The sequence below is a fragment of the Pristis pectinata genome, chromosome 28, assembly GCF_009764475.1.
Source record: "Pristis pectinata isolate sPriPec2 chromosome 28, sPriPec2.1.pri, whole genome shotgun sequence".
In the NCBI taxonomy this organism is placed as follows: domain Eukaryota; kingdom Metazoa; phylum Chordata; class Chondrichthyes; order Rhinopristiformes; family Pristidae; genus Pristis; species Pristis pectinata.
This window is the reverse complement of record NC_067432.1, coordinates 31,184,627-31,209,965: the sequence shown is the minus strand read 5'-3', so window position 1 is coordinate 31,209,965 and position 25,339 is coordinate 31,184,627. Positions and strand designations below refer to the sequence as shown.

The following is a 25,339-nucleotide window of genomic DNA, read 5'->3' as shown; positions in this document are numbered from 1 at the left end:
TACCATAGGAAGCAAGGGAAGAGACTGCTGCAGCTCTGGCTGAGATTTTTAAACTTTCACAGGTTATAAAGTACCAGATGACTGGAGGGGGGAAAATGTGGTCCCCTTTTCAAGAAGCGCAGCAGGGAAAAGCCTGTTAATTGCAGACCTGTGAGCCTAACATCAGTAGTAGGGAAAAATTTCTGATGGACAGGATTAATGATCACTTGGAAAGGCAGGGACTAATTAGAGACAGCCAACATGGATTTGTCAAGGGCAGATCCTGTTTGACCAATCTGACTAAAATTTTTTGAAGAGATAATTAAGTGTATTGATGAGCGTACTGCAGTAGACATGGTTTATATGGACTTCAGCAAGGCCTTCAACAAGGTCCCACATTGGAGACTGGTCCAAAAGGTTAGGGCCCATGGGATCCGGAGCAAACTGAATCCAAAAATTGGCTTGGTAATAGGAGGGTGATGGCAGAGGGTTGTTTTTGTGATTGGATGACTGTGACAAATGGTGCTCCACAGGGATCAGTGCCAGGACCCCTGCTGTTTGTTACGTGAATGATTTGGATGTTGATGCAAGAGGCATGACAAGTTAGCAGATGACATGAAGATTGGTGGAGTTGTTGACAGTGTGGAGGGTAGTATTGGGCTCCAGAGTTATATTGTTGTGTCGGTAAAATGGGCTGAGAAATAGTAGATGAAGTTTAATTCAGATAAACATGAGGTGATGCATTTTAGGAGAACTAATGAAGACTAAGACATACTCAATGAAAGGAATGTTGAAGAACAATAAGACCTTGGTGTACAGGTCCAAATATCCTTGAAGGTGACAGCACTGGAGCGGGTGCAGGGGAGATTCACCAGGATGTTGCTTGAGATGGAGTATTTTAGTTACGTGGAAAGACCAGAGAGCCTGGGCCTGTTTTCCTTGGAACAGAGAAGGTTACGGGTGCATGACTGAGCAATAAAAAATTATAAGGGGTGTGGATAGAATAGACTGCAAGAAACTTTTCCCTGTATCAGAGATGAATAGAAATGGAGGACATAGATTTTGGGAAGGGGGGCAAGAGATTTAGATGCAACCTGATGGGGACCTTCAGATTGGCCAGTACCTGGAACACACTGCTGGAAAGAGTGGTGGAAGCAGAGTCACTGACAGCATTTAAGAAGTATCTAGATAAGCACTTTAATCACTTATGTAGAGGCAGCTAGGAGCCAAGTGCTGGAAGGTGGGATTAATACAGATGGGTGCCCACTGGTTGGTGTGAATCTGGTGGGCCGAATGGCCTCTCCATGCTATATAACTCTACTTAGTTTGAGAGTTGCACAAGAGATAATGGGCTAGACTTCAATTTGTTGTTCATTTGATGATGAAAGTGAAGTGAACATTTGAATCTTGATTCCGCTGTTACAGGAATAAACAAGTAGTTGTCAAACTAAATAGTAGGATCAATCTCTGCATTACACAATGGCAGAGCAATTCACATAAGGAAAATACTTACAATTTGTTACAACCTTGATTTAAGTTAACAGGTTACAGATCTGCGCAGCATCTGTTCCATGTATGAAGAATAAACAAAATGTGCCCAAATTCTTACGCAGATCCAAAGTTTCTAAATTCAGCACACTGAAATAAATGAATTTTACAGAAGGGACATAACTTACTCTGTTCTGCCCATTATGTACTGGATTTTCTGCAGAATAACTAACTTTATCTGTTGGACTGTTGTTTGCATCCTGATCATTCCAATCTCCTTTCTGTTCCCAGATTTGCTCTCCTCTGGAAGAAACAGTTAAATACAAAAAATAAAACAAACATTTTCAGATAATAGATGGATAAGAAAGATTTATGGATAGGAAAGGTTCAGAGGGTAATAGGCCAAACTCTGGTAAATGGGAGTAGCTTAGCTGGGCATCTGGGTTGGCATGGACCAGTTGGGCTGAAGGGCCTGTTTCTGTGCTGTATTACTCTATGACCCTAATACATGTTGGCCTGATGTTTCCTGGATAATGGAGAAACCTGCTAGTTTTGCAGATATCTGGGGCAGATTCCCTGCAGGAACTTCCTGAATAACATTTTTGCTCCCAACAGGCCTAGTAGTGGATCGAAGAAAGAAAGGAGCTGTTTAAAAAGAGCTGAACTCCAGCAGAGTGGCCATTTTGGAGCAGCCAGTGTGAGAATGGCTATTGCGAGGTTGAAGTGATGTGTTTGAAGTATAGGTACTGAGGCTTCGGCGAGGTGGATGAGCATTGGTAATATAAGATCTTTTACTTTCCTCTGTAATCTTAGTGGCTTAAGAGATGGCAAGTCAAGCAGTTCTGCCTGATCACAGAGCACAGCTAGAGCTACAACTGGACTGACTGAGGTGCATCCACAATGCTGAGAGCATCACAGACAGGAGCTTTAGTGAGGTCAATCCAAAAGTACGGGCAACAAGTAGCTGGGTGACCACCCAGGAAAGGAAGTGATAGAATGGAGTGCAGCATTTCTGTCGCCACTCCTTTTAGGAGCAGGTAATTCGATTTGATATAGTTGCGGGGGGTGGGAGGGGTGGAAGGAGGGTGATGGCCTTTTAGAGGAAAGCAACAGAAGCTGCCAAGTTTGTGGCACCACTGGCTCTGATATGTGACATGGAAGCAAGGAGAGATGTAGTGTTTGGGGGAAACTGCAGAGTTGTGGACACAGCCCAGTGCATCACGGACACCAGCCTCCCCTCCTTGGACTCTGTCTTTACCTCTTACTGTCTTGGTGAAGCAGCCAGCATAATCAAAGGCCCCACCCACCCAGGTTATTCTCTCTTCCCTCCTCTTCCATCAGGTAGAAGATACAGAAGCCTGAAGGCACGTACCACCAGGCTTAAGGACAGCTTCTATTCCACTGTGATAAGACTATTGAACGGTTCCCTTATACGATGAGATGGACTATGACCTCATGATCTACCTTGTTGTGACCTTGCATCTTATTGCACTGCACTTTCTCTGTAGCTGTGACACTTTACTCTGTACTGTTATTGTTTTTACCTGTACTACATCAATGCACTCTATACTAAGCAATGGAACTGCACTGTGTATGATCAGTATGCAACACAAGTTTTTCACTGTACCTCGGTACAAGTGACAATATTAAACGAATACCAATACTCAGTAGTTAGGGGAACAGCCAGCAGATTCTGTGGCTGCAAATGAGACTCCAGGTGCGTTGCCTCCCTGTTGCCAAGGTCATGGATGTCTCTGAGTGGCTGCAGAGCATTCTCAAGAGGGAGGGCAAGCAGCCAGAGATCATTGTACACAATGACATAGGTGGATAAAGGGATGAGGTCCCTTCATGCATATGGGGAGTTAAGAAAAGGTTAAAGAAACAGGACCGCTGAGGTTGTAATCTCTGAATTACTCCCTCTGCCACACACTAGTGAGTGTACGAATAGGAGAGGCCAGATGAATATATGGCTGAAGAGCTGGTGCAGGAGGGAGGGATACAGGTTCTTGGACCATTGGGATCTCTTCCAGGGCAGAGGTGACCTGTACAAGAGGGACAGATTGCATCTGAACTGGAAGGGGGACCGATGACTTGCAGAGGTTTACTAAAGCTACCCAAGAGGTTTAAACAAGTCTGGAGAGGGATAGGACCCAAAGTAATAGATGAGAACATTGAAGCAAATACTGATTTTAAATTGAGCAAGTCAAGTAGGCAGGCCAGGCAGGGGCAGGACAGGGAGCAAGGTCAGGCTGAGAAGCTAATTGCATTTATTTTAATGCAAGAAGCCTGACAGGTCAGGTAGATGAACTAGGGGATTGTGACGTTGTCGCTATTAGGGAAACATGGCCGAGGGATGGGCAGGTCTGGCAGTTCAACGTTCCAGGGTACAGATGCTACAGGCATGGTAGAGGTTGGACATAAGAGAGGAGCAGGACTTGCTTTTCTGATTAGGGAGAACATCACAGCAGTACTTCAAGGGGATATTCCTGGGGGACTATCCAGTGAAGCTACAAGGAAAGAAAATAAATGTGATCACATTGATGAGATCATACTGTAGGTCCCCCTCCTCCCCCAATAATCAGCAGGAATTAGAGGAACAAACATGTAGGGAAATCACAGATAGGTGTAGGAATAGTAGGGTTGTAACAGTAGGTGACTTTAACTTCCATAATGTTGACTGGGACTGCCAAGGTGCTAAGGGATTAGATGGGGGAGAATTTGTTAACTGTGTCCAGGAATGTTTTCCGAGAACTCTCTGCCTCTACCACCAAGCCAATTGGCCTGCTCACCCTGGATCACGTATTCTAACCTTCCAGACCAACCTACCATGCAGGGCCTTGGCAAAGGCCTTGTTTTCAACATCTACTGTCCTGCCCTCTATCCTCTTGGTCACCTCTTCAAACGACAATCAAATTTGTGAGACATATGATTTCCCATGCACAAAGCCATGTTGTCTGTTCCTGGTCAGTCGCCCTTCCAAATACAAATAAATCCTGTCTCTCAGAAGCTGAACGTTCCTCTTCTTTGGAAATGAGCCTTCGACTTCATCTTCAGAAATGAGGTTGTGCAAGTGGCTGATGTATCAGTGGAGAATGCACTTTGAGACCAGTGACCATATTTCTATTAGCTTTAAAATAGTAAACAATAATCAGTAGAGCAGGGCTCGATGCAGCGCTTTGACCTGAAACGTTGACAATTCCTCTCCCTCCACAGATGCTGCTCGAACTGCGGAGTCCCTCTGGCAGATTGTTTGTTGCTCCAACTTGCAAAGGTTGATTTCGAGAGGCTGTTAGCAGGCAAAGGAATATCTGACAAGTGGGAGGATTTTAAAAGTGAAATAGGGAGAGTTCAAGGCCGGTATGTTCCTGTTACAGTGAAGGGCAAGGCTGGCAGAATTAAGGAACCCTCTTTGATGAGGGATATTGAAGCTCTCATCAGGAAAAAGGAGGCATGTCAGATTTAGGCAGCTGAGATCAAGCAAATCCCTTGTGGAGTGCAAGGGATGTAGGAGTACACTAAATAAGCAAATGAGGGGAAAATAAAAGGAAGTGAGATATATCCCACAGATAAAGGAGAATCCTAAAAGCTTCTATTAAGTATATGAGGAACAAAAGGATTACGGGGGAGAGAAGAGGTCCCCTTAAGGATCCGAGACACAGAAGATGAGCGAGGTCTTGAATGAATTCTTCTCCATGGTAAATACAAATGAGGAGGACATGTAAGCTACTGAATTCAGGGAATAGAACAGTAATACCCTAAAACATACTGGCATTACAAAAGAGGAGATGCTGGCAATCTTGAAGTGCACAAAGGTGAATCCCCAGGGCTTTACCAGGTCAATGCTAGGAAGTTGTGGGAAGCAAGAGAAGAAATTGCAGGGGCCCTGGCAGAGATTTTTATATCTTCGTTAGCCACTGGTGAGGTACCAGAAGACTGAAGTAACATTGTATCTTCTTCTAAGGGCTGCAAGGACAAGCCAGGGAACTGCAGGCCAGTGAGCCTTACATCAGTGGTGGGAAAGTCACTGCAAGGGATTCCAATTTATTTGCATTTGGATAAGATAGCTTTATTAGTCACGTGTACATCGAAACACACAGTGAAATGCATCTTTTGTGTAGTGTTCTGGGGGCAGCCCGCAAAGGCCAGCACTGAAGAGGGATAGAGAGCATGGCTTTGTGTGTGGGTATGTCTCACAAATTTGATTTTTGAGGTTTTTTTTTCCCTGAAGAAGTGACCAAGAGGATTGACCATGGCAGGGCAGTAGATGTTGTCATCAAGGCTTTTGCCAAGGTCCTGCATGGTAGGCTTGTCTGGAAGGTGAGAGCACATGGGATCCAGGGTGAGTTACCCATTGGATACAAAACCGGCTTGGTGGTAGGAGGCAGAGGGTGGCAGTGACCAGTGGTGTGCCACTCAGATTGGTGGTGTGCCCCTTGTTGTTTGTTTTACATTAATGATTTGGATGACTCTTGCTATTTCCCTTTTGAAAGCTTCCTACTGTACACATGTAGATTTCTTTGCAAATAGATGCTCCCAGGGACCTTCACCAAATCATGTCTTATTTTAGTGAAACTGGCCTTCCCCCATTTTAAGACCTTTATTCCTGGTCTACCCTATCTTCTTCCAAAACCACAGTTTATGGTCACCACCTCCAGAACGCTCCCCCAATAACATTCCTTCCACTTGACCAGCTACTTTCCCCAAGTTTTGATGTTCCAAGGAATGGCTCAAATTGGTTGAAGACTGGCTTCTACAATGATATGGATCACAGAGGTAAGCCAGGATAAATGATCTATTTTGCACTTCTGGCTGAATATGGTTGAGAATGCTTCAGCCTCGTCTGTAGTACTCACCTACTCGGTCCTGCCTTTGTTGAGGACAGGGATGTTACAGAGTCATGGAGTTGTACAGCATGGAAAAAGGCCCTTCAACCCATTCATGTCCACGCCGACCAAGATGTGGATTCAAGCTAATCCCATTTCCCAGAATTGGCCCATGTCCCTCTAAACTCTTGTCATTCACATGTGTCCACATACTGCTTAAATGTATCTAATGTACCTGCCTCACCCACTTCCTCTGACAGCTGGTTCCATCTATCTACCACGCACTGTGTAAAAAAAAGTTGCCCCTCAGGTTCTTATCAAGCCTTTCACCTCCAACCTTAAAACTATGTCCTTTAGTTTTCAATTCCCCAACCCTGGAAAAAAGACCGATCACCCTATCATTGCCCCTCATGATTTGATATACCTCTTTGAGATCACCCCTCAGTCTCCTACACTCCAAGGCACTAACCTCTCCCTATAACTCAGTCCCTCAAGTCCTGGCAACATCTTTGTAAATCTTTTTTGCACTCTTTCCAGTTTAATTACATCTTTCCAGAACAGGGTGACCAAAACTGAACACAATACTGTAAATATGGCCTAACTAAAGTCTTGCACAATCACAACATAACCTCCCAACTTCTATACTCAATGCCCTGAATGAAGGTCAGCATGCCAAAAGCCTTCTTCACTGCCCTGTCTACCTGTGATTCCACTTTAAGGGAACTATGCACATTACTTCAAGGACCCTCTGTTCTCCAACAGTACTCAGGGCCCTTCTGTTCAATGTAAAAGTCCTACCCTGTTTTGTCCTTCCAAAGTGTAACATTTCACACATTTGAATTAAATTCCATTTGCCATTCCTCAGCCCACCTACCCAGCTGATCAAGATTCCACCACAATTCTTGATACTCCTCTTCACGGTCCTACGACACCACCTATTTAGTGTTATCTGCAAACTTACTAACTATTCCTTGTATATTCTCACCTAAGTCATTAAGATAGATGACAAATAACAATGGGCCCAGCATTGACCCTTGGGGCACACCACTAATCACAGACCTCCAGTCTAACAAAACATTCTTCCACCATCACCGTTTCCTACCGTCCAGCCAATTTTGAATCCAGTTTGCTAGCTCTCCTTGGATGCCATGTGATCTAACAGTGCTGGATCTTCTGAAAAGCATCAAGGTGGATAAGTCCCCCGGGCCTGATGGCATATATCCCAGAACATTGAAGGAAGCAAGTGAGGGGATTGCTGGGGCTTTGACAAAGATCTGTGTGTCCTCATTAGCAACAGGCGAAGTCCCAGAGGACTGGAAAGTAGCAAACGTTGTGCCTTTGTTCATGAAGGGAAATAGAGATAACCCTGGTAATTGTAGGCCAGTGAGCCTCACATTAGTGAGGACACTATTGGAGAGAATACTTAGGAATAGGATTTATGCACATTGGGAAAGGCATGGCCTGCTTCGAGACAGGTCATATCTTACAAACTTGATTGAGATCTTTGAGGAGGTGACAAAGGTACTTGCTGAGGATAAGGCAGTGGGCATTATCTACATGGACTTTAGTAAGGCAGTTGATGAGGTCCCTCATTGACTTTAGTAAGGCATTTGATAAGGTCCCTCACGGTAGGTTGATTCAGAAGATAAAGATGCATGGGATCCATCGTGAAGTGCAAGTTTGGATTCAGAAAGTCAGACAGTGGGGTGGAAGGTTGTTATTCTGGCTGGAGATCCGTGACCGGTGGTGTTCCACAAGGATCAGTGCTGGGACCTCTGTTGTTTGTGATATATATCAACAACTTGGATGATAAATCCCTCAAAGTAGACACGCAAGTTGATCGTGTGGTTAAAAAGGTGTATGGTGTACTGGCCTTCTTTAGCCGGGGGACTGAGTTCAAGAGCAGAGAGGTAATGTTGCAGCTCTATAAGACCCTGGTTAGACCACATCTGGAATACTGTGTTCAGTTCTGGTCACCACATTATAGGAAGGATGTGGAAGCTTTGGAGAGGGTGCAGAAGGACTGATATGATAGAGTCATTTAATAGACTCTTAGATAGGCACATGGATGAAAGAAAAATAGAGGTTTTGGGAGGTGAAGTAGAGAGGGGTATAGATAGAACGTGGATAAGGTTTATATAGATTGGCACAACATCGTGGGCCGAAGGACCCGTACTGTGCTGGACTGTTCGACATTCTCTGAAAATGTAGGTGGGTGGATTAGCAAGTTTGTGGATGACACCAAGAGTCGTGGAGTTGTGGACAGTGTAAAGGACTATCAAAGAATACAGCAGAATATAGATCAGTTACAGATGTGGGCAGAGAAGTGGTATATGCAGTTTAATCCTGGCAAGTGTGAGGTGTTGCACTTTGGGAAGTCAAACGAAAGGAGAAAGTATACAGTTAAGATACAGAGGGATCTTGGGGTCCAGTTCCATAGTTCACTAAAAGTGGCTATGCAAGTGGATAAGCTGGTAAAGGCAGCATATGGCATGCTTGCCTTCATTGATAGAGGTGTTGAGTATAAGCATAAGGAAGTCATGCTGCAGCTGTACAAAACTTTAGTCAGACCACACTTGGGGTATTATGTGCAGTTCTGGTCACCCCATTACAGGAAAGACATGGAAGCTGTGTAAAGGGTGCAAAAGAGGTTTACCAGGATGCTGCCTGGATTAGAAGGCATGAGCTATTAGGAAAGGTTGGACAAACTTGGGTTGTTCTCCCTAGAGCATCGGAGGCTGAGGGGAGACCTGATAGAGGCTTTTAAAATTATGAGAAGAATAGGGTAGACTGTCAGAATCTTTTCCCCAGGGTAGAAGTGTCAAATACCAGAGAACATGCTTTGAAGGTTAGAAGGGGAAAGTATAAAAGCAATGTGAGGTGCAATTTTTTTTTTAAAATGCAGAGTGGTAGGTGCCTGGAATGGGTTGCCACGGGTAGTAGTAGAAGCAGGCAGTTTAAAGGAGTTTAAGAGACTTTTGGATAGACACGGTATGAATTGGCACCAAGATCAGCACAGCATCATGGGCTGAATGGCTGTCCAGTGCTCTATTTTGCGTGTTCTAACCTTCCAGAGCAGCCATCATTGCGGAACCTTCTTAAAAGTCTGAATGAAATCCATATGTACTCTGTCTACCACCCTCCCCTCGTCAACTTTCCTTGTCACTTCATCAAAAAAAACACTCATTCAAATAAGACCAGATCTCCCACACATGAAGTTATGCTGAACATCCCTGAACAACTGCCATTCTCCAGTCTTCCAGCACCTCACCAGAGGATAGTGATGTTGCAAATATCTCAGCCAGGGCTCCCGCAATTTCTTCTCCAGCTTCCCAGTGTCCTTGGATAATACCTCATCCAGACCTGGAGATTTGTCTACTTTCATACATCTTAACACATGCAACACCTCTTTGATTGTAATAATGGACTGCTCCCAAAACACCTCCGTTAACTTTGCCAGTTCCCAAGTCATCATATCTTTCTCCATGGTAAAAACAGAGGAGAAATAATCAGAGAGCTCTGCCCACATCCAGCAGCTTCACAAACAGATTTCCATCTGAGTCTTTGAGAGGCCCTATTCTCTCCCTTGAACTTAAAAAAAAGAGGATTCTCCTTAATTTTCTCTGCTAAATCCATCTCATTTCCCTGCTTGGCCCTCCCAATTTCCTTCTTGAGTATACTCCAGCATTATCTATATACATCCAGTGGTTTATTTGGTCCCAGCTGCCTGTATCTGACCCAAGCCACCTCCAGTTTCTTAACCAGAGTTACAATATACCTTGACATCCAGGGTTTCCAACTCCCAGCAGCTTTGCCTTTTACTTTAACAGGAACATGTAGTCCTTGAACACTTGCTATTTCACTTTTAAAAACCTCCCACTTGCCAGAGGTCCCTTTGCCTGCAAACAACCTAGCCCAATCAACCTCTGCAAGTTCCTATCTAATACCGTCAAAATTCACCTTGTCCCAATTCAGAATTCAAACCTGTGAACCAGTTCTGTCCCTTTCCATAACTAACAGAACCACAGTCACTGATCCCAAGGTGCTCCCCTACCATGACCTCATTTCCCAGGAGTAGATCAAGCTTCAGGAACATCATCTCCAACTACTGCTATGATGTCCCCCTTAATCAAAAAAGCAACTCCCCCTCCTCTCTTCCCTCCACCTCTACCAGGCCTAAACAACCTGTATCCCAGATCATAAAGTGTAGACCTCAGGGACACTGCAAGTCTTACTGATCTCCACATCCTGCAGGAGGAGCATACCACTGCTCTGACTAGCATGCTGCCCACTTCAAAGTACAAAAAGTTAAAAGTAACAGACCTTACCTGTCACTCTTCTCGCTGAAGCCTCGGAAGCAGAAGCCTCAAATACCTGCCATTCTACCACTGTCCTTGGAGACTCCTATTACCTGTTTTATTGCCCACCAAGAATCACAACCAGACGTGGTGGAATTTCAGCATTTTGATCTGATCTGCTAGTTGTGAGACTTTTTTGCTCTCTATTACATGTTGTTTGTCACACATCAAACATAGAACAGTACAGCACAGGAATAAGCCCTGCAGCCCATGACATCTGCACCAACCATGATGCTACTCAAGCCAATCCCAATTACATAGAACATAGAAAAACTACTTCGGCCCACAAACATGTCCCTACCCTAGAAATTACTAGGCTTACCCGTAGCCCTCTATTTTTCTCAGCTCCATGTACCTATCCAACAGTCTCTTAAAAGACCCTATCGTATCCGCCTCCACCACCGTTGCCAGCAGCCCATTCCACGCACTCACCACTCTGAGTAAAAAACTTACCCCTGACATCTCCTCTATACCTACTCCCCAGCACCTTAAACTTATGTCCTCTTGTGGCCACCACTTCAGCCCTGGGGAAAAGCCTCTGACTATCTACCCATACATTGCCTAATTGCCTGTACATCTAATTGCCTGTACATGATCCACATCCCTCCATTCCCTGCCTGTTAACACTGTCTAAATGCATCTAAGATGTTGCTATCGTATCCGCTGTCACCACCTTCACTGGCAGCCCATTCCAGTACCAACCACACCTTGTAAAAATAAAACTCACCTCACACATCTCCTTTAAATGTTCCCCTTCTCACCTTAAGCCAAGACACTCTAGTATTTGACATTTTCATCCTGGGAAAAGAACTGACTGTCTACCCTATCCATGCATCTTGTGATTTTATATACTTCTACAAGTTCGCACCTCAGCCTTCGACGCTCCAGAGAAAACAGATATCAACAAGTTTGTCCAACCTCTCTGCGAAGCTAATACTCTCCAATTCAGGTGACATCTTGGCTAAACTCTTCTGCACCCTTTCCAAAGCCTCCACATCCTTTCTGTAACATGATGACAGAATTACACACAATACTCCAAATGTGGCCTCACCAAATTTTTGTTTTGCCTCCTTCAGGGAGCTATGGACTTACACACTAAGATCCCCCTGTATATCAATGCCCTTAAGGGTCCTGGCATTTATCTTTTGCATTTGGCATTCCAAACTGCAACACCTTAAATGTGTCCAGATCAAACTCCATCTAGCATTTCTCTGCTCAAATTTCCAACTGATCTGTATCCTGCTGTATCCTTTGACAACCTTCCTCACTATCCACAACTCTGCCAATTTTATGTTGTCTGCAATTTTACTAATCAGACCACCTACATTTTCATCCACATGGTGGTCCTGTGTCACAGCTTCAACAAGTTGCTACCTTTCCTCCCCCACTAAATGTTTCCACTTTTTTAGTTGAGGAAGGGTTTGCTGACCTGAAACTATGACTTTCTCAGTCCAGTCATGCTGCCTGACCTATTTCCAGCAGTTTTTGTTTAAATTTCCAGCACTCCATTTTTTGATTTATATACTATTTGATATCAAAGTGTTCTGCAGATATACATCTGAATAATCATATTGTTTAACTCATTAGTTACGCTGCAAATTGACCAAGCTTATCTCGATTGTTCTGTTCCTTCTTACACTTCTGCTTCAGTTTTTAAATAATTTTTATATTTCTTGTTATTTATATGCCTGTTATATTAATTTTAGTCACTTCTTATTGGTTTCTTATTCCCCATACCCCGGCTTCTTCATTTAATCAATGCAAAAATCTGAGGAGGTTCACAAATGATCAGAGGACCAGGGTCAGAGGTTGGTAAAGGTGTGGGTTGTGGCAGGAGAAGAATGCAGAATGATAAAAACCAAGTCAGGACTTAAAGGCAATAGTGTCAATCCATCAATTATCACCCCCAGGCAACGCAATTCTAGAAAGCCTTTTGTGACAGAATTTCAAAGCAACTGCCCATTTCTCACACAGAAGAGAAAAACTCCATGGCATAAAAATAATATTGCAAGAGTGGTAGTATTAAAAAGATATTTAATCCTTAAAAACCACAGAAACTCCCTCGTGAAAATCAAAAGATGCTGGAAATCTAAAATAAGAACAGAAAATGCTGGTAATACTCAAGAGTATCTGTGGAAAGAGAAACAGAGTCAACAGTTCAGGTCAGTATTGAACAACAATTCTGAACAAGTGCCTTCACCTTGAAAAGATTGATCCTGTTTCTTTTACCCGCAGATGTGTCCTGACCTGCCCTGGCCGTGTGCTCAGATCTTGTGCTGATCAGCTGGCAGAAGTATTTGCGGACATACTTAACCTCTCCCTGCTTCAAGCTCAGGTTTCCACCTGTTTTAAGAAGACCACCATCATCCCAGTACCAAAGAAAAGCAAGGTAACATGCCTCAATGACTACCGACCAGTGGCTCTAACATCCACCACCATGAAGTGCTTTGAGACGTTGGTCATGGTATGCATCAACTCTAGCCTACCAGACAACCTGGACCCATTGCAATTTGCCTATCGCCGAAACAGGTCTACAGCGGATGCCATCTCCCTGGCCCTACACTCAGCTCTGAAGCATCTGGACAGTAAAGACACCTACGTTAGACTATTGTTTATTGACTACAGCTCTGCCTTCAATACAATAATCCCAAGTAAGCTTGTCACCAAACTCCGAGACCTAGGACTCTGTAACTGGATCCTCAACTAACAAACAGACCGCAATCAGTGAGGATAGGCAGCAATACCTCTGGCACGATTATTCTCAACACTGGTGCCCCACAAGGCTGTGTCCTCAGCCCTCTACTCCCTATACACTCATGACTGTGTGGCCAGATTCTGCTCTAACTCCATCTACAAGTTTGCAGATGATACCACCATTGTAGGCCATATCTCAAACAGCGATGAGGCGGAATACAGGAAAGAGATACAGAGCTTAGTGGAATGGTGTCATGACAACACCCTCAATGTCAACAAAAGAGCTGGTCATGACTTCAGGAAAGGGGGTGGTGTACATGCACTTGTCTGCATCAATGGTGCTGAGGCCAAGAGGGTTGAGAGCTTCAAGTTCCTAGGAATGAACATCACCAACAGCCTGTCCTGGTCAAATCACGTAGAACCCACAGCCAAGAAAGCTCACCAGCGCCTCTACTTCCTCAGGAGGCTAAAGAAATTTGGTTTGTCCCCTTTGACTCTCACCAACTTTTACCGATGCATCATAGATCACAAGATCACAAGACAGGGGAGCAGAAGTAGGCCATTCAGCCCATGGAGTCTGCTCCATGAGCTAAAGAAAAGGAAAAAAAGGAAAAGGAAAAAGAAAAAAAAGAATCATAGAAAGCATTCTATCTGGATGTATCACGGCTTGGTACGGCAACTGCTCTGCCCAGGACCGCAAGAAACTGCAGAGTGTTGTGGACACAGCCCAGTGCATTACAGACACCAGCCTTCCCTCCTTGGACTGTCTTTACCTCTCACTGTCTTGGTGAAGCAGCCAGCATAATCAAAGACCCCACCCACCCAGGACATTCTCTCTTCTCTCCTCTTCCATTGGGTAGAAGATACAGGAGCCTGAAGGATACAGACTTAAGGACAGCTTCTACCCCACTGTGATAAGACTATTGAACAGTTCGCTTATACAATGAGATGGACTATGACGTCACGATCTACCTTGTTGTGACCTCGCACCTTATTGCACTGCACTCTCTCTGTAGCTGTGACACTTTACTCTGTACTGTTATTGTTTTTACCTGTACTACATCAATGCAGTCTGTACTGACTCAATGTAACCGCACTGTGTACGTGTAATTGACCTGTACCATCGGTTTGTAAGACAAGCTTTTCATTGTACCTCAGTACAAGCGACAATAATAAACCAATACCAATACCTAGCATGTTCTGTTGTTGTTACTTGGACTTCCCTTTTGCTTTTCTTTATGAATGTCAGTGAAGTTAGGAAATTGATGTAGTAGTGGCTCCGGCATTTGTGCAAGCTAAACATGTCCTCCTAACAGATACACCAAACCACATTTTCAGGAACAAAACCCTTTGCTTTTGCTGCAAATCAAATATCATACAATCAAAGACACATTAATGCAAGGAACTACAACTTTTTACCTATTTTATCCCTTTGTTTAGCCCATCCTGACTGCACCCATCCATTTCCCCTGAACCTTAGAAAATGTTTAACTATTCCCAGTTCTGATGAAATTGCTGCTCAGTTCAATAATGCAACTTGACCTCGTGAGCATTTCTCATATTTTCTGCTTTTATTTCAGATTTCCAGCATCCACAGGATTTTGCTTTGTATTAATTTACTGGCACTTCTCTTCCAGGAATGCCTACTTTGAGGAAGTTTTGTCTTCTTTTCAATAGGAGTTTCATTTGTCTTATTCAAGTGCATTGCTTTCCATATTCTTTCAAGTCTTTGACCTACCAAAATTAATTTTTTTACAGCAACATCACTTTTGATAACAACTACATTGACATCTCTGGCCATAAGTGGATAACCACATTCAATGCCACGTGCTAGGACATGTATGTACTCAATAACTGCATTATCCAATGGATTGAGCAAGAACAGCTAATGCTTTCCGTAATCTTTTAGGCTTAAAAAAATCTAATTAATATTGAATGCTGGAAGAACTTAGCAGGTCAAGCAGCATGTGTGGAGGCAAAAGATGCAAGTCGAAAGTTTGGGTCAAAACTCTACATTGGGACAGAAGAGGGAAGAGTGAAGATTGCCAATATATAGCAGTATGGGACCAAGTCAAAGTTGATTTTGTCAAAAACTCACTTGCAACAGCATCACAGTCACATAGCATTATATAAACAACACTTACAAGAAAAACAAACTATATGCAACTTTTACAAGACAGAATACAATTGTAACAAAAAAAAAGTCCATTTGAGTGCAAAGTGATCAAAGTGGTCATGGTGTTGCTAACCTGTAGTGATTAGGGTCGTTCCAGTTGGTTCAAGAACCAAATGGTTGAAGGGAAATAGCTGTCCCTGAAACTGGTGGGGTGGGACTTCAGGCTTCTGTACCACCTGCCTGATGGTGAGGGAGGTGTTGGGAAAGGTGAACAAAAGAAGAAAACTAGGTCAATAGGTGAGTGCGTGGGGAGCTCCCCCACCTGCCCATCATCCCCTCCCCACTTGGTTCCACCTATCACCTACCAGCATCTATCCTACCCCTCCCTCATAATATTGTATACTAGCAATCTCTCCACTTCCCTCTCAGTCTGATGCAGGATCTTGACCCAAACTGTCAACTTTTGCCTCCACAGATGCCGCTTCACCCACTGAGTTTCTTCCAGCATTCTGTTTTTAGTTCCAGATTCCAGCATCTGCAGTCTCTTTCTTCTAATCAATATTGACACTGATATCAGAATGACCTTTATCACACTGGACTTTCAGTGGTTTGTTGGTTTGTTATGTTTTACTATTCAAACCTGGATCTTGGTTTGTTATGTTTTACTATTCATTACTTTTTTCCTCCCCTCTAGTTCATAATTGTATCCATTGTAAATATTGTCCATTATACGACTTTCCCACCTTTCCAACCCCATAATAAATGAATTACAGTGGCATGCAAAAGTTAGGGCACCCCTGGTCAAAATTTCTGTTACTGTGAATAGCTAAGCAAGTAAAAGATGACCTGATTTCCAAAAGGCTGAAAGTTAAAATATTAAAGTAATGTGTCATCTTTAAACAAGATTACTTTTTTTATTTCCATCTTTTACAGTTTCAAAATAACAAAAGGAAAAGGGCCCGAAGCAAAGGTTTGGGCACCCTGCATGGTCAGTACTTAGTAACACCCCCTTTGGCAAGTATCACAGCTTGTAAACGCTTTCTGTAGCCAGCTAAGTGTCTTTCAATTCTTGTTTGTGGGATTTTCGCTCATTCTTCCTTGCAAAAGCCTTCTCATTCTGTGAGATTCTTGGGCTGTCATGCATGCTTTGCTCTTTTGAGGTCTATCCACAGATTTTCGATGATGCTTAGGTCGGGGGACTGTGAGGCCCATGGCAAAACCTTCAGCTTGTGCCTCTTGAGGTAGTCCATTGTGGACTTTGAAGTGTGTTTAGGGTCATTATCCCGTTGTAGAAGCAATCCTCTTCATCTTCAGCTTTTTTTTTTACAGACGGTGTGATGTTTGCTTCCAGAATTTGCTGGTATTTAATCAAATTCATTCTTCCCTCTACCAGTGAAATGTTCCCCGTGCCACTGGCTGCAACACAAGCCCAAAGCATGATCGATCCACCCCCGTGCTTAACAGTTGGAGGGGTGTTCTTTTCATGAAATTCTGCACCCTTTTTTCTCCAAACATACCTTTGCTCATTGTGGCCAAAAAGTTCTATTTGAACTTCATCAGTCCACAGGACTTGTTTCCAAAATGCATCAGGCTTGTTTAGATATTCATTTGCAAACTTCTGACACTGAATTTTGTGAAGAGGACGCAGGAAAGGTTTTCTTCTGATGACTCTTCCATGAAGGTCATATTTGTGCAGGTGTCGCTGCACAGTAGAACAGTGCACCACCACTCCAGAGTCTGCTAAATCTTCCTGAAGGTCTTTTGCAGTCAAACAGGGATTTTGATTTGCCTTTCTAGCAATCCTACGAGCAGTTCTCTCAGAAAGTTTTCTTGGTCTTCCAGACCTCAACTGCCATTTCCTGTTAACTGCCATTTCTTAATTACATTACGAACTAAGGAAACAGCTACCTGAAAGTGCTTTGCTATCTTCTTATAGCCTTCTCCTGCTTTGTGGGCATCATTTATTTTAATTTTCAGAGTGCTAGGCAGCTGCTTAAAGGAGCCCATGGCTGCTGATCGTTGGGACAAGGTTTGAGGAGGCAGGGTATTTATAAAGCTTTGAAATTTGCATCACCTGGCCTTTCCTAATGATGACTGAACAAGCCATAGCCCTAACAAGCTAATGAAGGTCTGAGAACTTGGTTAAAGTTATCTGAGAGCTCAAATCTCTTGGGGTGCCCAAACTTTTGCATGGTGCTCCTTTCTATTTTTTCACTCTAGAATTGTACAAAACAAAAATAAGACACTAATCTTGCTTAAAATGTGACTTTTGGAGATCAGTTCATCTTCTACTCACTTAACTATTCACAGTAACAGAAATTTTGACCAGGGGTGTCCAAACTTTTGCATGCCACTGTACATCTTCATACTAGCAATACATGTAGATCTTTAAAAAAACACGTTTTTTAAAAAACCTGTTATTAGCACTGCAGCCAGAGTAATTCAGCTCTGGAGAAGAAATGTCTCTGCTGTCCTCCAGCATATCATCAGGAAGACCGGTCATCAACAACTGGTGTAGCTGAGTACAAAATAAACAAATAAAACATTAGTACCATAATTAAATAGACCTGCACCCAATACTATGGCTTGTTCCTTTAATGTACAATGCTTGTGTTCAGAACAGAATGCTTTTCTACCTTTGACACCAAAAAACAACACATGAAGTCAAATGTCCACTAATCACATCTTTAAATGAGGTCCATTTAATGGTGTCTGACCCACAGAGTTAACTTCAGACATCACATTCTATGATGATACAATACTGGAAACATACAATTCTATGTCAATCTACAATAATTCTATACCCAATTTTCATGAGTGGAAATGCCTTTGCATGTTTTTTTTTGAAACATGGACGGACAGGTACTTGGATGGGAATGGCAGAGTGGGCCTAATGCAGGTAAATGAGATTAGTGTAGATAGGCATTACAGTCAGTATGGACCAGGTGGGCTGAAAGGACCCATTTCTATGCTGTACATTTCTATGATTCTATGTGTCGTGGGTTTGTCACAAGAGTCAGCATTATGCAAACAAGACCCACACTCTTCAGTTCAGAAGAATGAGAAGTGATCTCATTCAAATGTATACAATTCAATATTCCCAAGGCTTGACAAAGTAGATGTGGAGCTGAGGATTCCTCTGGCTATGTTATATATTATGCTAGGAGGCAGTCTCAAAGGTAAGGTATCAGGCATTCAGGACAGAGAAGTGAAGAAATTTCTTCACCCAGAAGGCTGTGAAGAGTCAGTCACAATAGATAGATTCAATAGATTTTTTAGATATTAAGGGAATCAAGAGATATGAGATGAACAGAAGAAAGTGGTGATCAGGTAAAAGATCAGCTGTGTTCATAATCAATTGCAGAGTAGGCACAAGGGAGCAAGTAGCTTGCTCTTGAATCTTAAATTTTTAAGTTTGCATGCACGTGTACGCAGGGACTGGGGGACACAATATGCAACACATGTATGCAAGCAATTTTGTGCCTTCCCCACCCCGCCCCTGCCACCCCACCCCCCACAAGAACCCCTCCCTTCTTTAGTTTCCTTCCCTTCTGGCTTCCACCCCCTTCCCTCTTGGTCCCTTCCATTTTCTTTTCCCTCTCTATCCCCCACCTCAGCCCACCCACCTGCACCTGGCCTCCCCCGACTTTCCAAATGCCGGTTAATTACTCTCTACTAGTGTAGGGCTACATCAGACCACTGAATCTTGCTCTCTCCAGAGTAAATGCCCAATTGCCCTCCAAGCACCCAACAACTGCACAGCTCAAGACTCGCAGCCAAATCTGGTAAACTGACTTCTCTGCACTGGTCAGGCCACAGCCTCAGTACTATGGGAAAAACTGGAGAAACTTGGGTTGCGTACTATGGAACAGAGAAGGCTGTCAGGACACTTAATTGAGGGATACAAAGTTATGAGGGTCTAGTCACAGCACTGAAAAACTCCAGTCCACTATCTGACAATTTGGAAATCCCAATGAACAGCACCTGGCTCACCAGGTGATATTTCCCTTCACTCTCTTGAAATTTGTTGACCTGCCAAATTTCAACTCACTCTACGTTAATTGGCCACTGTAAATTGTCCCTGGTGTGTAGGTGAGTGGTAGAATCTTGGGGGTGGGGTTGATGAGAATATGGACAGCATAAAAATGGGATTAATGTAGGATTAGTGTAAACAGGTGGTTGCTGGTCGGCACAGAGTCAATGGCTGACGGGTCTGTTTCCATGCTCTCGCTCTCTCTGACTGTGGAGTCCCAGTTGCCATGCTCACCAGGACATGGTTTCCCACATCCCTTTGAAGCTCACTGGGGCCCCCACTCCCCTCAAACTGACCAAGGCCCAGTTTTTCATGCTCCCTTGAAAATGACCAGGTCCCTGCTTCCCAGCATTCTTTATATTCACCAGGGCCCTGTTTCTTGCTCTCCCATTAAACATAGCAGGTACACCAGAAAATTTACTACAACACTCAATAATATCTTAAAAAGTGAATTAGAAGTGTCCAGTAGTCTAGAAATTCTGCCAGTTCAGCACTACCGAAGTCCCAAGTATGCAGATTATTAATTTTACTGCAAATAGGAAGAATCTGTCTCCCTCAGTGGAGTACTCAAAAAGTAGGCCACATAGATTTAAAGAAAATGGGAGAAGGTTTAAAAGGGAAGACGAGTAAAGTTTTCTTCCATGGAGCTAGTTAGGGAGGGTGGGATTACTTTGAGAAACACAACTGCCCTAGAGGAGGTGGTGGAACCAGACAACTACTATTTTAAAGAGGCCTTCAGACAGATACTTGAATAGGCAAGGCATAGGAGGATACATGGAGTCAGAGTAACACAGCACAGAAACAGGCTCAACTTATCCATGCTGACCATGCTGCACCTGAACTGATGGGGGACCAATATCCTGGGAGGGAGATTTGCTGGTGCTACTCGGATGGTTTTAAACTAAATTTGCAGGGGGCTGAGTGGTACAGAGGCAGATGAGAAAATCAGGGGCAAATACTGCAGTCAATGAGAGCAAGTTTAGCGAATTTAAGCTGAAAAGATCAAGCTAGAAAGAGTGGAGAAAAGTCAGCTCAGCTCTGTGTGGGCAATCGTCTCTGACAAATCTCTTGAGAGTTTTTTTTTGAAGAGGTAACCGAGAAGATAGACGAGGGCAGGGTGGCGGACATTGTCTATATTGACTTTACCAAGGCCTTTGACAAGGACCTGCATGGTAGGCAAGTCTGGAAGTTTAGATTGCATGGGATCCAGGGAGAGCTAGCTTAATGGATTCGTAATCAGCTCGAAAGTGGAAAGCAGAGGATGTTGGAAGGTTATTTCTTGGACCGGTGGTATTATAGACAGTGAAGAAAGTTATCAAAAATTACAGGGGTACCTTGATCAGCTAGGCAAGTGGGCCGAGGATTGGCAAATAGCCTTTAATTCGGTTAAGTGGGAGGTGTTGCATTTTGGGAAGACAAACCAGGGTAGGACTTTCACAATGAATGGTAGGGCCCTGGAGAATGCTATGGAACAGAGGGACTTAGTAGTTCATTACATTGAAGCATCAGTTCAGATATTTGTGGTTAAGAACCACAAATTTAGAGGCTGGAGTTCCATCAACTGAACCAGATGACACTAATGATAACCAAATAGATAATTAACCTCCCTGTTCTCAACTAGCTGACACCTGCAACTTCACTTGATCCCTTTACTGCAGTGTCATCATACCTACTTTTGAAGAATACGTTAGTCCCTAAATGGAATCTAAAAAGATCTGGTCTCCTAAAATAAGAAAAGCTTGGAAAACAAGATTAGCTAAATCAGTTCAGTATTCATGTAACTTGCAGTGGTTAATACATAATTTCATCATTCAGTATTTCAGTCTACATATTTAATTTAAATATACAATGCAAAGTATCAATAATGGAAAAGGTTTTGGCAGTGCAGACTATGCTTGAACATAAAAATGTTGAAGTTGGCACACAGTGATACTATTTGCAGCAGATAGTTCCATCGGGAATCAGATCTGCTCAACTCAGCTGAAATGCAAGTTGGAGAAGACAAAGGAAGAAGAGTATCTGGATCTCCATACCTTGTAGGATTGGATCAGGTTGAAAGGTGGTGGGGATAGGGGAGGGGGGGGGGTGGGTGGTAAAGGAAGGAGAGCAACTATATACCATAAAGATTAAGGGGAAGAAGCCAAGTTTCATAGTGAAAGGGATCCTTATCCAACAGGTACAAACTACTGTTCTGTGTGCAGATGGGGACAATGACTGTTGGAAGGACAGTCATAAAACTAACAGCAACAGCGCAGCTCTCCAGGGGGAGAGGAGCAGCAGAGGCTGTCAGTAGCTGGAAAAGGAGAATCACACGGTATTGTTTTGGGGAATTCCTGAATTAGGAGGATAGGCAACATTTTTTGCAAATAGAATTACAAGCCCCATACAGTTTGCTTCCTACCTATTGCCAGGGTGCAACTGGTATCTTGAACTAGGTCGTAAAGATATTGGACAGAGAAATAAAAAAGGACCCAGCTGTGGAAGCAAATTACATTGGTAGGAATAGGCAAGAGGTCCATTTTAAGACCACCAGGTCAAGAAGCCAAATTTAAAAATAGCATATCCATGGTTACAATTTCTCAGTTATCATCCAAGTCATTTGCAAATTAGTAGAGATAAGCATATTAGGTTGACTATGGCGGCTGATTGAGGGGTTCCAATAATATGGGACACTAAAACCAGGAACTATACACTAGGATAGGGTCCACATGAACTGGGCTAAGCTCAGGGTCTCAGTAAAAGGACAAAAAGGATAGTCAAACTGTAAATTATGAGCAAGTATAAAATCAGATCTTGTGGGAAGGTACTAAATTAGGAGGGTGGGCAAATTATGACAGGATAAGACAGGAGCTAAGGGGTGTTGATTGGGAGCAGCTGCTGTCAGACAAGTCCACGTCTGACGTGCGGGAGTTGTTTAAAGACCAGCTGATCAGAATTCAGGATCGCATGTTCCAGTAAGGAGCAAGGACAACAATGGTAAGTTAAGGGAAGCTTGGATAACCTGAGAGGTCCTAAATTTAGTCAGAAAGAAAAAGAAAGCATACGCAAGGTTTAGGAAGCTAAAATCAGACTAGGCCCTTGTAGAATATAAAGAGAGCAGGAAAGTACTCAAGCAGGTGATTAGGAACGCCAAAAGGGGCCACAAAATGACCATGGCGAGCAGGACCAAGGAGAATCCAAAGGCATTTTATACTTTTATTAAGAGAAAGAGGATAACCAAGGAGAGGGTAAGTCCACTGAAGGATAATGGAGGGACGTTGTGCTTGGAGTCACGTTGTGCTTGGAGTCAGAGCACATGGCTGAGGTAGTAAATGAGTACTTTGTGTCAGTATTTACCAAGAAGGATTTGGAGGATAGTGAAGACAGGATGGGGCATGCTAATGTGCTGGGACATTTTGAGATTAAGGAGGTAGTGCTGGGTCTTTTGAAAAGCATCAAGGTGGATAAGTCCCAAGGGCCTGATGCCATATATCCCAGAATACTGAAAGCAGTAAGTGAAGAGATTGCTGGAGTTTGACAAAGATCCTCACTAGCAGCAAGCGAGGTCCCAGAGGACTGGAGAGCAACAAATGTTGTGCCTTTATTCAAGGAAGGAAATAGGGACAATCCAGGTAAATACCCAGTGAGCCTCACATCAGTGGATACTGAGGGATAGCATTTATCAACATTTGGAAAGGCATGGCCTGCTTAAGGACAGACTTTGTCTGGGGCAGATCATGCCTTACAAACTTGGCGATGACCTGCCCAAAGTTTATTTTGACAAAGGAATTTGATGAGGGTAAGGCAGTGGACATTAGCTACATGGACTTTAGTAAGACATTTGGTAAGGTCCTTCATGGTAGGTTGATTCAGAAGATAAAGATGCATGGGATCCAGGAACATTTGGATTAGGAAATGTCTTACCCATAGAAATCAGAAAGTAGGGGTGGAAGGCTGTTATTGTGGCTAGAGGCCCATGACCAGTAGTGTTCCACAAGGATTGGAGCCGGGACCTCCGCAGTTTATGATATATATCAATGATTTGGATGAAAATGTAGATGGGTAGATTAGCAAGTTTGCAGATGACACCAAGATTAGTGGACACTATTAATCACAGACCTCCAGTCTAAGAAACATTCTTCCACCATCACCCGCTGTTTCCTACCATCCAGCCAATTTTGAATCCAGTTTGCTAGCTCTCCTTGGATGCCATGCAATCTAACAGTGCTGGATCTTCTGAAAAGCATTAAGGTGGATAAATCCCCCGGGCCTGATGGCATATATCCCAGAATATCGAAGGAAGCAAGTGAGAGGATTGCTGGGGCTTTGACAAAGATCTTTGTGTCCTCACTAGCAAGAGTCGAGGTCCCAGAAGACTGGAGAATAGCAAACGTTGCGCCTTTGTTCATGAAGGGAAATAGAGATAACCCCGGTAATTGTAGGCCAGTGAGCCTCACGTCGGCGAGGACACTATTGGAGAGAATACTTGGCAATAGGATTTATGCGCTTTTGGAAAGGCATGGCCTGCTTTGGGACAGGTCATACCTTACAAACTTGATTGAGATTTTTGAGGAGATGACAAAGGTGCTTGCTAAGGATAAGGCAGTGGGCATTATCTACATGGACTCTAGTAAGGCATTTGATAAGGTCCCTCATGGTAGGTTGATTCAGAAGATAAAGATGCATGGCATCCAGGGTGAACTGCAAGTTTGGATTCAGAAATGGCTTGCCCATAGAAGTCAGAGAGTAGGGGTGAAAGGCTGTTATTCTGGCTGGAGGCCCATGACCAGTGGTGTCCCGCAAGGACCAGTGCTAGGACCTCTTGTTTGTAATACATATCAATGACTTGGATGATGGATCCCTCAAAGTTGACACACAAGTTGATTGTGTGGTTAAAAAGGCATATGGTGTGCTGGCCTTCATTAGCGTGGGATTGAGTTCAAGAGCAAAGAGGTAATGTTGCAGCTCTACAAGATCCTGGTTAGACTACATCTGGAATATTGTGCTCAGTTCCGATCATCATATTATAGGAAGGATGTGGAAGCTTTGGAGAGGGTGCAGAGGAGATTTACAAGAATGCTGTCTGGATTGGAGAACGTCTTATGAGGAGAGGCTGAGCAAGTTGGGGCTTTTCTCCTTGGGGAGACGGAGGATGAGACAAGACTTAACAGGAGGTATATAAGAGGCATAGACAGAGTGGACAGCTAGCATCTTTTCTCCAAGGCAGTAATGGCCAATACTAGAGGTCACCTGTTTAGGGTGTGTGGAGGATGTCAGAGGTAGATTCTTTTTTTGAAAAACATAAAGTGGTGGGTGCCTGGAATGCACTGCCGGAGAGGTGGTAGGGGCTGATACAATAGGGTCATTTAAGAGACTCTTAGATAGGCACATGGATGAAAGAAAAATAGAGGGTTTTGGGAGGTGAAGTGGAGAGGGGTATAGATAGAATGTGGATAAGGTTTATAAAGATCGGCACAACATCGTGGGCTGAAGGGCCCATACTGTGCTGGACTGTTCGATGTTTATGAAAATGCAGATGGGTGGATTAGCAAGTTTGTGGATGACACCAAGACTGGTGGAGTTGTGGACAGTGTAAAGGACTGTCAAACAAATACAGCAGGATATAGATCAGTTACAGGTATAGGCAGAGAAGTAAATGGAGCTTAATCCAGGCAAGTGTGAGGTGTTGTACTTTAAGAAGAAAGGAGAAAGTATACAGTTCATGGTAGGCCCCTTAATAGCATTGAGGTACAGAGGGATCTTGGGGTCCAGTTCATTGAAAGTGGCTGCGCAAGTGGATAAGCTGGTAAAGAAGGCGTATGGCATGATTGTTGAGTACAAGAGTAAGGAAGTGGTGAGAGAAGGGGAA

The 25,339-nt window shown here is 43.5% G+C and overlaps 1 protein-coding gene across 1 annotated transcript in view; it reads right to left on the bottom strand.

The window, feature by feature from the left end:
• The window catches only part of cep152 (centrosomal protein 152), a 106,018-nt gene that overhangs the window by 66,102 nt on the left and 14,577 nt on the right, over nt 1–25,339 (bottom strand). Inside the window, exons 3-4 of the mRNA XM_052040432.1 lie at nt 17,873–17,976; nt 1,656–1,770 (exon numbers count right to left, since the gene is read on the bottom strand). Coding sequence (XP_051896392.1) covers nt 1,656–1,770; nt 17,873–17,976 — 219 coding nt within the window. The remainder of the gene's footprint in view (nt 1–1,655; nt 1,771–17,872; nt 17,977–25,339) is intronic.